The sequence below is a fragment of the Alosa pseudoharengus genome, unplaced genomic scaffold (genome assembly GCF_046254945.1).
Source record: "Alosa pseudoharengus isolate Yale_2024_CS ecotype anadromous, Long Island Sound unplaced genomic scaffold, YU_APseudo_1.1 YU_APseudo_1.1_scf_21, whole genome shotgun sequence".
Taxonomy (NCBI): Eukaryota; Metazoa; Chordata; class Actinopteri; order Clupeiformes; family Clupeidae; genus Alosa; species Alosa pseudoharengus.
Window position 1 is genome coordinate 28,980,792 of NW_027468674.1, and position 15,909 is coordinate 28,996,700.

General features: G+C 42.0%; 1 protein-coding gene across 5 annotated transcripts in view; it reads right to left on the bottom strand.

Moving 5' to 3' along the window:
• plce1 (phospholipase C, epsilon 1) overlaps positions 1 to 15,909 on the bottom strand; it is an 84,520-nt gene that overhangs the window by 46,785 nt on the left and 21,826 nt on the right. For all 5 annotated transcript variants that reach the window (XR_012990147.1, XM_076298506.1, XM_076298505.1 and 2 more), the window contains one exon: positions 4,024 to 4,300. Coding sequence is in view for 4 of the 5 variants with exons in the window: in XM_076298506.1 (XP_076154621.1) it covers positions 4,024 to 4,300 (277 nt within the window). In the remaining variant the exon portion in view is untranslated. The remainder of the gene's footprint in view (positions 1 to 4,023; positions 4,301 to 15,909) is intronic.

Sequence of the window (15,909 nt, forward strand, 5' to 3'; positions counted from 1 at the left end):
GGTTTAAGAATGACTATTCCATAAGGTCTCGCAAGCAGCCTCCTTCAAATGCGCCATTGAATGCCAAAATACCGATGCATTTATTTGACATATCGCGCGTTGCGCCGTTAAAGGGAATGACAGATGTCATTCTCATTGGTTTAAAATGATGTTACGCCCCAAACACACCCATATGACTGATTAAAAGACCTAGGAACACCTTGTTACGCCATGCGCTCCACTTTTGAGAACGAAACCCCTCCCAATGTGAACTGGACATCCTACTAAATTTGAATAGACTTTTGACGAGTGACGATGCACTTTAGAATGTCATGATAGGGCCCAGAGAATAAAATGGATGCCTATTTTTTCCACTTCATGCGAGTGGTTCTGTGCAGAAATACAAGACCAGTTGATAGTCATAATTTGTGTTTAAAAGGGGAAGTATAAGGCTACATACATGTGTGCTATAATGTAGAAGAACTAGCGTGACCACCAACCAGACTCCAGACTGAAAAGGAGGACAAGTTATCTATAAAGTGAGGACAAATTGGACAAAATGAGGACACCCCCCAATGTCTGCTCATAGGCCTATTCCTGTTGAGTACCTGTAGCTAGCTGGGACATATCTGTGTATAGTGTGTGTATACTGTGTGAACTTCCTTCCCAACACCTTAAGAGTTGTGCTAGTAAGAAAAGAAAGCCAGCAGATCGGGCTTTTAGCTCGATTGTTAGCACGCTTGACTCCCGAATCGAAGATGCTGCTGTTTGTTTGTGTGCAAATCAGCACAAGGCATTGATGCCATGACCCAGATCAGGAGTGAGGTTTAGATATGAACACGCAATTTGTGTTGAAAAGGGGAAGTGGGGGCTACATGTGTATTATAAAGCAGCAGAAATAGCACCACAACACAAATCTTTGGGCCATTCGCTCGACCCAGCATAACCTTGCAGCAAGTGCAGCAAGTGCCGCTTGCTATCTGTAAGCCCTGTCTTTTTTATTCAATGTATTTCATTTTTGAGTTTTTTATTTTGAAGTAATCCAAAAGTAATCCAAAAGTAATCCAAAAGTATTCAAATTATGTTCCATTATTTTTGCAATCCAATTATAACAATTATTATAATAAATGGATTTCACTACTGATTACAAAAATTGGTGTGTAGTCTGTACTCTGTAATGGATTACATTTCAAAGTAATCTGACCCAACACTGAACTGAGTGCTCTGTGTGTCAGTATCAGAAGCAACATTAAGTGATCCATCCTTTAGCATCTTTCCCTTTTCTTCTGAACTGTCTTAAAAAAAGGATTTGGACTGATTTTGACATGCCAAATGCCAACAATGGTACTTATTTCTATAGTGCAAATAAGAATTGAAATAGTCTTCGGACAGGACGCTTCACAGGTGGCTATTCTCTTTAATAGAACAATGTTGATCCTCTGTTCCTGTTATTACTCTATTATCTGGAATTCTACTGAATTACTAAACCAAGTCACCCCTCTGACTAATCAGCTGACGGTAATTTCAACTCCTCAGCCAAAACGATGTCAAAACTCGACAGAAACAAATGCGACTCTAACACAGTATTTCACAGAGCCTGACATGGACCAGCTGCTTCAGCTCCTATTAATCATGGGACATGGCACTAGTGAGAGGTACATCAATTGCCCGTATTGAATGAAAGAACAGTTCAAACCCTCCTCTAAAACCGTACCATTTTTCAACCCCAGTGACAGCAGATAATGGAATCAACTGAGGTAGACCGGATACTCGCTCCTAATGCAGACGGCATAACGGCATTAAAGAGAATTCCCACTTGATGACTTCATTTCCTGCCGTCCCCGCTGAGTATACCTTGTGAGGCCGAGTCTCCATTCTCTCTCTGTGTGTGTGTGTGTGTGTGTGTGTGTGTGGCAGAGTACGTCCTCGACCGACCCTCGGCTCTCTCACAGAGGTTAATGAAGTCCTTTGACATGGATAGAGATGAGAAGCTTTTCTGAGACACTCAAGATCTACATCTGAGTCTCTCTCTCTCTCTGTGTGTGTGTGTGTGTGTGTGTGTGTGTGTGTGTGTGTGTATGTGTGTGTGTGTGTGTGTGTGTGTGTATGTGTGTGTGTGTGTGTGTGTGTGTGTGTAAGCCACGGCATCAAAAGCTTTGCAGCATCCTCAAATTGACCATGTAAAATCTCTTCATATGGATGAGGTTTTCACAGGGTCTCCCTGACCTGAAGAGCCTCTGCCTTATTATTCCAGTGCATGCCCATCTTAAGAAAGATGTACTTGCAAACACCTCCTTTGATTGATTTCTATTTTACTTTAAAGATCAAGAGTTGTGTAGCTCATCACTTAACAGTTTTAATTTTCTGTTCAATTGAATAGTAAACAACTAAATAGTAATATTATGTCATAAATTATTAAATATATTAATGCATCATGCTTTACATAGTTTAGTCACGGTCACAATTTATTCATTCATTCATTCATTAATTTATTTGTTTTGCTTTTTATTCAATGAGGACTTCAGTCCTATTGTCCTAACGGGCAGCCGTGGCCTACTGGTTAGCGCTTCAGACTTGGAACCGGAGGGTTGCCGGTTCGAACCCCGACCAGTAGGCATGGCTGAAGTGCCCTTGAGCAAGGAACCTAACCCCTCACTGCTCCCCGAGCGCCGCTGTTGATGCAGGCAGCTCACTGCACCGGGATTAGTGTGTGCTTCACCTCACTGTGTGTACACTGTGTGCTGAGTGTGTTTCACTAATTCACGGATTGGGATAAATGCAGAAACCAAATATCCCTCACGGGATCAAAAGGGTATATATACTTATACTTATATGTCAACCTGAACTCAGATTTTCAGATGACCGATGAGTTCAAAACAAAAAAGAAAAAGTTACCTCATCCTTCTTCACAACTAAAGAATGTTCCTTCAAATCCCACACACCATAGCTTGCTCGAATTCCCTATAGTGACGCGTTCTTTAGAATGTCAATTAGCTTTTGCTATTTGCTCTCTGGCAGCCAGGCAAGGGCACAGGCGAGAGCAGACCCCAGTGATGAGTCACTGTGTCCCAGAGACTCCCGGCCCAGACGCCGTGTCACCTGGCCCCCCTCCAGATGCCTCACCGAGCCGCCTAGGGAGAGATTGTCTTACGGTGGGCCATATCAACATCAGGGGCTCGCATACATCGGTAGAACAGCCAGAAATGTCAAGGTTATAGAAAGAGAGAGAAAGAGAGAGAGAGGGAGAGAGAGAGAGAGAGAGAGAGAGAGAGGGAGAGATAGTAAATAATAAATAATAATAAAGAAGAGGGGAGTTATGGAGGGAGAAAGAAAGAGTTATGGAAGGGAGTGGGGGAGATGTTTGGCTGCCCAAGAGATGAGTGCAGCCAGATAATTAGTGGAGGAAAATATGAGTGAAGGGTGCATTTATTGGTGGGGCAGCTCATGTGACAGGAGAGGCTGTCAAACAAAATTGTCAGAATATTTCACTTATCCACAGAAAGACCTCATCTAACAACAAAGAGAACAAACACACACAAAGCAACAACTTAAAAGTGACAAAAAGTCTTCAGTTGAGACATGAACTAAGATATCTTAGATGAACTAATAGTATTACACATATCAATTCAGCCTGCTGTCTCATTCGCTGTGCTGAATAGCAATTCCAGATGGCTGGTGCTAAATATGAGAGACTCCAACTGCGGCTATAATCATGCATAGATTCTCATTTTGCCAAACAGATTCACATTACATCCAATACTGCCAAAAAGACCCACAAAATACTTGACCACTACATTCCTTAAATGACCCCAAAAACAGCTTGTGTAAGCTCTGGTACAACATTAGCAGCAAATGAATGATGATTTTTTTGGGAGTTTTAACCCATAAATTCCTTAAAGCAGCAAATGGTTAGCGAGTTTTATCTGTTCTGCATAATTATGTAATACGTCTGAACTTGTGTAACTGTATGGGCATGAGTTTGACTTTTGGGGCATACTGCTGTGGTTTTTTGTTTTGTTTTTTGGGGTATGACACCCCTCTTACCCTTTGGCATGGGTCGCCCCACAGAGTTGGCAGGCGTTCCAGGTATTCCTGCAGTGCCACCCGGCATGGCACTCCGAGTTCCGAGGGCGGCAGCGGCCTCCAGCAGTGTTCTGCAGACGTTGGTGTAGAGGCGGGCGCGGCTCAGGCAGGCACGGAACTCAACAGTGTGTCCCACGTCTCCTGGGCAACGACCCCACACATCTGCCCTGGGCAGGTTCAGCAGTCTTGCTGAGAAAACCAAATCTTGGGGCTCGTCCGGGATCAGCGCATGGTCAAGCTGGGTGGACAAAGGAGAGAATAAGGTAAGGAATAATGAGATGAATAATGAATAATGACACTGAATTATAACCAAAAACATCAACAAATAAAACACAACAATAAACATAAACACATATCACCTTACACAAACTACTCCAACATTGACAATGAATCCTTTTAATATGTGGGAAGTATTGTTTCTTTAGCAGCTATAGATTTTTCAGTGAAATTTCCTTTAATTATATCTTCTCAGCATGATATACAGTATATATATACTCAGACTTGGGGCCTGTACTACGAAGCGGGGTTACTGGCTTATCTGGGTAACTTCGAGAGTAACTTGATCACGTGTGGCGTAACTTCCCGATTAACTCGTACTGCGAAAGGTGGATAGGTTTTAACCGAGGTATGCTGCCATGGCAATTTACGCTGCATCTCAAACCTGCTCCGAGCAGGTTATGTTCTTGGTTAACCCGAGGTTTCCCTTAACCACACCCTTTATAAGTACCACCCCTCCACTAACAATTTCTCCCGAGACATGTCGGCGTACCTGGATGATCCATACGACATTGGAGCGCAAATCGTGAGGGACTCTCTTCGCAGGGCGAGGGGTTTTAGAGACCGCCAGAAAATATATATAGCCTACCCGTACGATATTCTCTATGAAGATATAGATTGTCAGCCGAGGGAATTCGTTATCTTTGTCAGATGATCTAGGAAGACGTCTCATAGCAATACCCGTACGTGGACATTCATGTATTCCATCGGTGATGCTGAACATCTGAGCAAGAATAGCCTACTGTATGTCCGAAAATAAATCGGACATAGGCCTACAGTATGCTGAACATCTGAGCAAGAATAAATCCACCATTTTAACAAACGTATTGAATTGAATGTCATATTACTGTACCCTGCACATAAAGGCTACATATTTCCACAGCACCAGAATCCGACCGAATGCATCCCTCAACCCCCTCCATAATCGGCCTTCCACTATTATTTGCGATGGCCAACTCCTCTTCTACTGTAAAACACTGTGAAGGCTATAAGCATAGGCCTACATGTTTTCATAATTAAGAAATATTAATGCAAGCTATGACTATATAAACCACTATTCTGAATAATGTGTTTGTGTTTCATTTTCACCTGCTGCCATGTGCGTTTGGCAATGGTGTTGCATCTGAAATGTTCACAGGATTAGGCATACACTAAATCAGTCAATGGGGCTACTTAAACATTCAATTATCCTTATTACTGTAATCTATATGCCCACTTCTAAATTGTGTTAAATCTGTAGGCATTTCTATGAACTCAAAATAAATAAGCAATTTAATTATTTAAACTCATACATTCCGCAAACTATTAATCCTCCGTATTTGAAGAACATGTGGACATAAAAATTTACTTTTAGGAATTTAGGCTACCCGATCTGCAATACGTTGCCAACAGCCTTGCCTTGCTTTGTTCACTGCCGACGTATTTGATTTTTGTCGTAGAGTGGGTTTTAATTCCTCATAACTTGTCATAATAATTGTGCATTCCTCATCCGTAAAATAAGGTGAACGCGTCATCACTGAAAGTGGTGATTTGCGCTGCAACCCACCCCTTTTTATGTGAACGCGCACAAACTCCAATGAGGTTAACCCCGGCTCAACAAATCAACTTCATAATCAGCGTCGTAGTACCGATTAACACCACTAAAGATAACCAGGTTTTGTCAACCCCGGTTTAACAAAGTAACCCTGGGTTACATCTGGGTAGGTTAAGCTCCCTTCGTAGTACAGGCCCTTGGTTTGGCAAGAGTGGCTCATAGATTAACATGCTTGCCAATCTTAAAAGTAAAAGAAAACAAACACATAAAAACTATTATGCCTACAGGCTGCTCAGTAGCATCACACACACACACTCACATTCACATGTAATTACTCAGACCACCCTTCCCTTGTGTCTTGTGATTCCTGAGGTTGTTTTAGTAATGTGATGTCAACACAAATAGCGTGCAACTCAGCGCAATTTAAGCAACGGAAGGTGATCCCAGCACTCGATGGAGCTTCCCATTCAATACCATTTCAGTGCCATTCTGTCACAAGCTGTCACAGACTGAGTGATGTTCTGTCAGTCAAGTGACAGGTGCAGAAAAGAGGCAATTTTTCCCTCCTAATGGAAAAACACTGCACACAAAAGCAAGCCATTTGCACATTTTGCTAGTCATTCTATTACTACTTTGTTTCCATTGTTTTCTATACAAAAATAGAGCTGAACTGTATTCAACACAGCAGTGACAAAAGAGTTTGGTTCTGCTGTACACACAGGGTCATAATAATAACAGAATTATAATAGGGGTCACCAATAGACCGTCAATAGTGGAGTGGACTGAGCTGCATGTGGGTGAGCAAAGGCTACGCAGACACCGTTCCCAACACAAGGCTCGCACAATCGTGTTATAAGCCCCCAACGTCATCTTCCAAGCAGCGCTGCATAGAAGGCACTAGGGTTAGTCAAGGGTTATGGTTAGGGTCAGGTGCCTTGAAGTCGACGGTCGCGCAGCGCTGCCTTGAAGTTGATGGTGGAGGCTTAAAACACCATTGAGCGCAAGGCTCACAGACACTGAAGAACCCTCTCATAGTTTACACAAGCTATGCAGACGATGGGCCCCCGTTGGAAATACAAGACATGACTCGCACTTGCATCGTATTACAAAAATCTCAAAATGTGTCAAGCCCTCCTTGCGTAGCTCAATGTGACTATACTAAAACTATGATTCAGCCCTTTATGTAACTACATTTACCATGACACATAAACGTTTAGGTCTCTTGCTGCCTATTTACTGCCTCTGCCTGAAGCACGGCAGAACCAGAGGTGTGTGCACACATAATAAATATGTGGATATTTTAACTCCACAATTTCGTTATCTGGATATTTTTTGAGAGGAAAACACCTAACATGATGACATTGTTGTGTTATGTTACTGTTTATTCTAGAGATCACGGATCAAGTTCAAGTTGGGCTCTGTAAAGCACCTTCAGACATATATGATGGCTATTTATACATGTTGATATATTCAATAATAGATAACATACTGACTCATAATAAGAACCGCTCCAAGTTTTGGAAGGAGCCACCAGTGACAAAATACAGACTTCAACCCCTTCAACTAATTAATCCAGAAATGAACCCAGCCTAATATTTGTCACTAGGGTCATTCCGTGTGAAATCACCCAATTTCAGCACAATTTGGCAGGTGACCCTCTCCGAAAAAATCTGAAAAAAATCACAGGTGTTTGTCGACCAAATCCATGCATAGATCTTAAATAGTATATCTGTATAACTAATCGTTGCAAAACTACAGCCCTTTGAAACTTCAAGTCATTTTAAGCATTGTGGTGAACAATCCTTTTTGTTCAACTTCCAACATTATTGGCTCTTTTGGTATTTCACACACATTAGTGAAACTATATGAATAGAAGTACATTTTCCTGTTGAATTAAAAAATCCAATCGGATCAGACGTATCTTGTGTACTTTCCCCTCTGGAAAGCTCTGAAAATGGCTATAAATTCATAATGTGAAAAGACATCATCACCTTTGAGGGCTTCTCATTCAAAAAGTATGTGACACAAATTCATCAGATTTTTTTCCTACTCATGTATGTATTATAAGGTCCTGTCCATGCATTAACTTTGGCTGTTATAATTTTAATATTTTCAGAGCATTTTTTTTAAATTGGGCTTGATTTTCAAAAAGCCTGTTTTCATCTTCTCATTTCACCATGTGGACAGTTAACAGGATTTTTTTAAATTTGACCATATATCATTCTGTATGTGAGGATCATCTGCCCAAAAGTTGGGCTTGTTGCTGAGTTTCTTCATTGAGATAAGATTTTTTTTAAATATTGTCTATAAATCCACTGAATTTGTACTGGATCTGCAGTACCACTTTGCACCACACGTGGTGCACTTTTAATACAATGGAAGTCAATGGAAGAGTAAGAGAGTCACTTGTTTGCTGCACATATCCAATCTAAACACACAGTTTATGGTTCATAGCTGAATTATTGCAACATGAACAACATACTACTCATACATAAATCTTATTTAGAGAAAATAAACTGATCAAGTAAATTATACACACATAAGACTGACTGGTCATCGTACATGCATCATACAAGAGGATTTAGCATAATTACCATCTTTGTAACAAGTTTTCTACACCAGCTCCAACCTATCAGTGCCTATGTGAGTACTTTAAGTAATTACTAGCCAGCTGGTTCAAAGTCTATATCCGTCGTCATATGCATGGGATGCAGTCCTCTGTGATACACAGACAAAGAGCATCCAGATGGAGATCAGTGCTTTGTCTCCATGTGATCTGGGAAAGAAGTTGGAGAATTAATGTCATAAAGGAACATATTCAAGAAACAATGGGTTTCTATTGGCAAAAGAGCCAATAATATTGGAAGTTGAACAAAAAGGATTGTTCACCATGATGCTTAAAATTACTTGAAACTTCAAAGGGCTGTAGTTTTGGAACCATTAGTGATGCAGATATACTATTTAAGATTTATGCATAGGTTTGGTCTACAAACACCTGTGATTTTTTTCAGATTTTTTGGGAGAGGGTGACCTGCCAGCCACTGGGTGATTTGACACGGAATGACCCACTATAATCCTTGCGTTAGAATTAGGCCTAATCAATTTACAACCAAGGCAATCAAGACAAGAGATTATTCATCTTCAAGTCAGTGGTTCCTCCATTTTACAAATGCAAATGTCATGACTCACACTAGACACTTGTGTAATATTCAGACTACAGTTAAAAGTGAAAAGCAAAGTGAATAGCAAATCACTGACTACGTTTGAAGATGATAAAACATGAGCATAAATACATTTGGATTTTGTACCAAGTAGCACATAATGTCAAGGACTGCAAATCAAGAATGCAAGTCACACTGAGGGGAAAAACTAGAATATAGGCCAAGAGCCCAAATGCTGCTACAGAGGGGGGGGGGGGGGGCAGTAATTAACCCAGTCTCTCTCTCTCTCTCTCTGCCTCTCTCAGGGAAGGGCTTCCTGTTTGTGATCAGAGGGATAAATGCCCAGTACTGATCTTACAGCCGTCCCCATGGGACTTGACCCAACCAATCTGCACGTTCACCAAACTGTGAGCCAAACCAGAGTGACCGCTGGGTGAGTTTGAAACATATCAAGAGGCATCCAGAAAGGTATAGAGAAATAACATTTAACCCTGTTTACACTATTCTACCCAACATGTATGCTATAAGCTTTTCTTCTGTGACTTCTATTTGAGCAGTGTGTGTTGGTGTTAATGTAATAACTGGACCGCTATAAGCAGGTACATGAATTCAGGCACTATGCACATGCACTTCACCACAATCACCATCACATTCCAACAGTGTTCACAAAAAAACTAAAATAAACCTTTAGTTTCAAACGGCATTATTTTCTTCTCCCTGGGGACATACAACAATGACCTTTACCTACAGTGCCCACCAAAGAGATTTAGTGCATGACAACAGCCATAGTGTCAACCTTTCCCACCAACAACAGCATTACAGGCAACCTAATCCATCATGCCATCATCACTCTCCTCAACAACCAGAGTCAGACAGGTGAAGCTGGACGCGTTGACCCGTGTGCTAATGGTGGACATTCTCAAAATGGCGGACTCTCTGGGTATGGGCTAATTCATTACTCAAGCAGGAGCATGCCACTCTCCTGGCTTCCCAGTAGGACATCAGCTCTGGGAAGAGGACCCCCATCAGAGCGAAACTCAAACCTGAAGCATGTCGGAGGTAGGCTATATATCAGGCATAAAGAGAAAGAGAGAGAGAGAGAGAGAGAGAGAGAGAGAGAGAGAGAGAGAGAGAGAGAGAGAGAGAGAGAGAGAGAGAGAGAGAGAGAGAGAGAGAGAGGTGCAGAATTCTGCCATAAACTGACAAATGGGTGTCAGCTGCATGAACACACAAATACACAGCGCACTCAACATCCGACACGTGGGCTGCTCTGACACAGCATCAACAGAAATGATCTATTGGGACACGGGCACAACACCACAGAAATAGAAAATGATGATCATGTTGAGGCAAGCAGCAAGCATCATAAACCTCCGCAAGCATCAGAAACCTAACCAAAAGCTATTGAGTAACAGCATTTGTTTTTAAGCTTAGTTCAGTGACCTACACAGACAACGCACAGTAGAAGACCACAGTCTACAATCTAATTGTATCAATTGATCCCTCTAGATCTATTATCTCTCTGTAAAACATACTATCAGGGGGCAGCCGTGGCCCACTGGTTAGCACTCTGGACTTGTAACCGGAGAGTTACCGGTTCGAGCCCCGACCAGTGGGCCGCGGCTGAAGTGCCCTTGAGCAAGGCACCTAACCCCTCACTGCTCCCCGAGCGCCGCCATTGTAGCAGGCAGCTCACTGCGCCGGGATTAGTGTGTGCTTCACCTCACTGTGTGTTCACTGTGTGCTGTTTGTGTTTCACTAATTCACCGATTGGGTTAAATGCAGAGACCAAATTTCCCTCACGGGATCAAAAAAGTATATATACTTACTATACTTATCAAGTGGTCAATGGTCAGAGGCAAAAGGAAACTTCCACTGACTGGGCACCTGTAGACAGTCTATACTTCAGCATATTGTACAGCATAAATATTCAAAGGCGAAAGACAAATGACTCTTCAAACAGGATAAAACAACTTGTTAGAATAACTTGGACATCACAGATCATAGCAACACGTTCTGGCATCTGGATCAAGTAATCATCAGCAAAGCAGTTTCATACCACGGGCACTTTGTCTCCGATAGGCTCATCTGACGTCGCCCAACACATATGCCATACGGGCACCAGGCGAGTATGCCAAGCTGGCATCATCCCCTAATCTGTGAGCAATGGAGGGCTCTTACTGGCAGAGCTGAGGTTGCTGCCTGGCAGTTATGCTCCGGGCCGGACCAAACGGGGTGCTGACGGGGCCGCACGGTGCTGCCGCGGTAACAGAACACTGGTGCCAGCAGGTGAGGGGACTCTGGGTTGACTCAGCGTGGCCTGGTTCTGTTTTAGGTCTGACCCCACAGAACCTTCTAGCACCTTCTAGGCTCTGTCATGTGCAGCTGTCACTCAGACACACTGACACACACACACAAATAAATAAATACAGGCTACACAAATATACACTCTCACACACGGTGAAAAAAAACATAATAAACACACACATTTGCACAAATATACCCAAAGGGCTCTAAGAGTATATTTCTCTTATAAAACCACACGTTGAACTTCTTGTCAACACACACACACACACACACACACACACACAGAAAACACACAGCCATGTGCATACCCACTCAGACACACAGACACCAAAGTGCCTTGGCATATGAACCAGAATATTTGTAAAGGGAAATGGCACAAGTGCGGTGTAGAGTTTCAACGGGGTGGGGGGGCAAATCCTGACCAAAGTTCAGTAACGCTAACATCCAGTGCAGTGTTACTGGAGGGGAGCCAGAGCTCAAACACACACACACACAAATTTGACTGACATCACGCTCTGCCATGCTGTCCTTTCGGAGAGCACAGATCATGCTCTGAATAAACAGATGACAATTCCAGCACCAAAGTCTCAAAGTGCCAGACCGTGTTCGGAGAGCACAGTGTGGCAGTTTACGAACGTGCCCTGACTATATGTTTAGGGTATTAATGCATGGGACAATGTTACTGGGCAACCACATAACCAATCCCATGTATTCTGAGAGGATGATCATGAGGTTGCCTTATCATCATACTAAAGAGTTGCCAGTCATCCTGCTAGCATCAGCTTTACTGCGTCAAGAGTGTTGTGTAGTGAAGATCCACACTGTTGCATTCTATTGATTAGCCTGCATTACTGCTTTTGAGCATTAGGAAGACTGTGGCTTCATATTCTGAGATGGACATTTTAAAGTACTTTATTTCAATTGCCTACTGGGTATACTTCTCCTTGGAGTGGTCTTTGATCTCCACATGCTTAAAAGGTGGCACAGATGGGGCAAAGCGCCTTCCCACCTCAATTTACCAAAAATGATAGAGGTTGCCTCGCAGCAGATTAGATTTGCCCACAGCTAAATGAAAGCAAATTACTTTTGTATTCGGTCAGCGGGAAAAGCCATTCCTGGCAAGTCCCGGTTCCCAGAATGGGCCACAAAAGCATCCATTTGATAGCACAGAAATGACTTCCTGTAGCGCAGTGTAATCAAGCAGAGAGGAGGGATCCCCAACAGCTTCAACAAGTTACAGCTGCAGCACACACATTGCCTTCTGACTAAAAGAAACATGTGCTGAGCCCTTCCCCAATCTGGTGCAAACAGCATTACTGTACCTTGTGTGTGTGTGTGTGTGTCTGTGAGTGAGTGAATCAGTGAGTGATGTGTAAGTGTGTGTATGTATATCAATGAGTGAGTGAGTGAGTGAGTGAGTGAGTGAGTGAGTGAGTGAGTGAGTGAGTTTATGCCTGTGTGTGTACCTTTTCTGTGTTCATGTGATTGAATGTCTGGTCTCTCTCAGACTAAATATTTGGTCCCTATTCTTTGTTCAGACAGCACTGGCCCGGACCCATCAAACATCAGTGGCTGCTGTTTGCACAGCCTGATATCTGAATGCCTTCAGCTGATAGTGAGGTCTCTTATCACAGCACAAAGAGCACTTATGTAAAGATTTGGAAAAGAATTAAAAGAATGCACAAACGTGTCTTTGGGTAATGCTCCTTAAATGGGTCTTTGCCATGTTTCATCTCTTTCAGATATGATAAGTTATATAAGAAATATTTAAACGTACATAGACATAGACTTACAGGGTAAACCATTTAGTTCTGTGTGTTGTATGTTACTTTGGCCAGCCAAAAGTTTCTATATTGCTGATGTTCCTGATGCAAATGCAATCATTTGTTGTTAATGATCTTAAAGAGAATTGGGAATATGTCCTAATCAGTGCAAATGACTAAATTCAAATGCCTAAGAACACTGTCCTTAGGTGCAGTTTCCAAAAGGGTGACTAAATTCACCACCATCTTACAGTAATGACAAGCCTCAAACAGCTCTCTGTTTGCAGTAATAACAATGGTACTCTAATTCAGGTTCTTGAAAAAAAAACCTTCTAGATCCATCTACCCACTTTGGTTTTTCACTTTGGTGTCGACTTTCAGGAGCCAAGCTTAGAGTAACAACTTAAGAGACTAGGAATTCCAATCATATAAATACCTCTGTGAGAGAGTGTACACACATACCATAGGGTAGGGGGCAGAGGTGTGGACTCGAGTCACATGACTTGGACTCGAGTCAGACTCGAGTCATGATTTTCATGACTTCAGACTTCGACTTGACAAAATTAGAAATGACTTGGACCTTGGACCAACTCGACTTGGACTTTCATGCTATTGACTCGAGACTCGACTCTGACTTTGCCCCTTTGACTTGTAATGACTTGACTTGCGGCATGGGTAAAATTGTATAAAAACAACTATTTTCTGCCCATACCAACTTCATCAGCCTCAAGTTCATCGTTAACGTTACACCTGCATTGCAACGTTATTTTGCATGGAATGCAGGTCTCTTATCTATTGTGAGAAGGGATGAACATCACTGAACATGCTACCATTTGTCGTCTGACTTGGATCATGTGATATTGTGATGGATCCTCTGATCCCTTTGATGTGGTTCGATGGGTTCGATACAGCCTAAACAATTTAATTTGCTCCACGGAGCTAACCGAAACGATCGATAAATCATCATCAATGACTGATGGGATTTCAAGCTTACACCCATATCAGCGTTGTGTTTTGCAACATTAAATATCAAGCTTTCATTTGCGGTTTTCTATCGCTCATTTGCACGTCAGTGGGGGCCGTATATTCTGTACTGGAGCATGTGCTTGCTGCTGAGAAGGTCTCACGCACAGAGGTTAGAAGGAGGATGGCTTTGCATTTTCTACCAAAATACTTTAAAGGTGTGTATTTTTGTAGTTTAAAAATACTGCCAAATATTCTTGGTAAAACCAATAGCAGAGGTGAACAAAGTAGCCTACACAATTCCTTTACTAAGTACAGATACACCTTGTCAAATATTACTCCAATACAAGTGAAAGTTGCAAAGTCAAAATGTTAATTGAGTTTAAGTAGAGAACTATACTGTTGGTATAACAAATGACTAGACATGTTTATATTGTAAAAAAGGGGCGGGGGCATTTACGTTCAGTTGTGAAGACCAATACTCTACATAGCCTACATAACATGTGTTACTGGCGGCACTGCATCCTAAGCCATTCTAACATTTTGAATGACAAAACAGCTATGGGGTGTGTAACATAGAATGGCTTAGAATGCAGTGCAGCCAGCAACATATTTGGGGACATTGAGCACAAGGCTCCAGGCATCTTGGAGGAGAATGCACTGTAGGCCTAGTTCTGGACTTGTTAGGGACCAGTTGCTGAGATAGTTTCGATCGTCAAAAGGTCAGAATCACCAAGCATCTTGTAGGGGCTGTTTTTAAAGAGTAGCCTAGAGATTGTCTGTGCTGTGGCGAGTGAGACAAGGTAGGCTATGTGTTGCGTGATATCTCTGCACCCAAGTAGCAGTGCTTCGCCCCAATATACTGTAGTCTCAAGTCAATATATCTGCCTAAATCGCCTCGTCTTCTTAATCTGCATTGTCAGTTGTAGCCTACTCGTTGTGAATACCAGGCCACAAGTAATTAGGGATTTTTTTTATTGGCTCACTTTGCTGACACTCACTAACAATGCAACGAGAGATTCCATTCACTAAAGCTATAAGACAATGCATGTAAGGAGACAAAAATGCTTTTGCTCACTTATCTAACTCTAGGGGAGACGGTGAATAGGCTAACCCAATTCCACACCACATACATATCGCATACATATCACATACATATCACATACATATTCCATACCACATACATATCGCACGTTCGACTTATCGAACTCTGGGAAACACGGTGAATGAGCTAAAGTCCCAAAAAGTCGGTGTGTTCCTTTAAAGTTGCTTCATTAGCATGAAAGTTGGGACATAGTAGTGAACTCATTAGAATCAAAAATCCTGTATTCACTCTTACTTTTCCTCAGTAAGAGAACAAAGGATAGCCTACTTTGTTTGTCTTTGGGCTTGTGCTTATATACGGAGCCCCTAAGGACGTGTGCAAAACAAAATCTAAAGTTTAGTTTCATGTGCTCACGCGAAACTTTCATTTGCTCACGGAAACTTTCATGTAAGCACATGAAAGTTTTGTGTGCGCACGCAAAACCTTTTCACATGAAACTTTCATGTGCGCACATGAAAGTTTCACATGCGCACATGAAACTTTCGCGTGCGCACATGAAAGTTTCACGTGAGCACATGAAAGTTTCACGTGAGCACATGAAACTAAACTTTAGATTTTATTTTGCTCATGTCCCCTTAGGGGCTCCGTACTTATAAGTGTTTTAAAACACTTCAATATGTCAAGTATGATATATTGATAAGAATGATATATAGAAAGCATGATTGATGACATATTAATATGCAGTAATAAGATAGTGACTTGTTTAGAACTCGAAAAAATAAGGACTTGGACTCGACT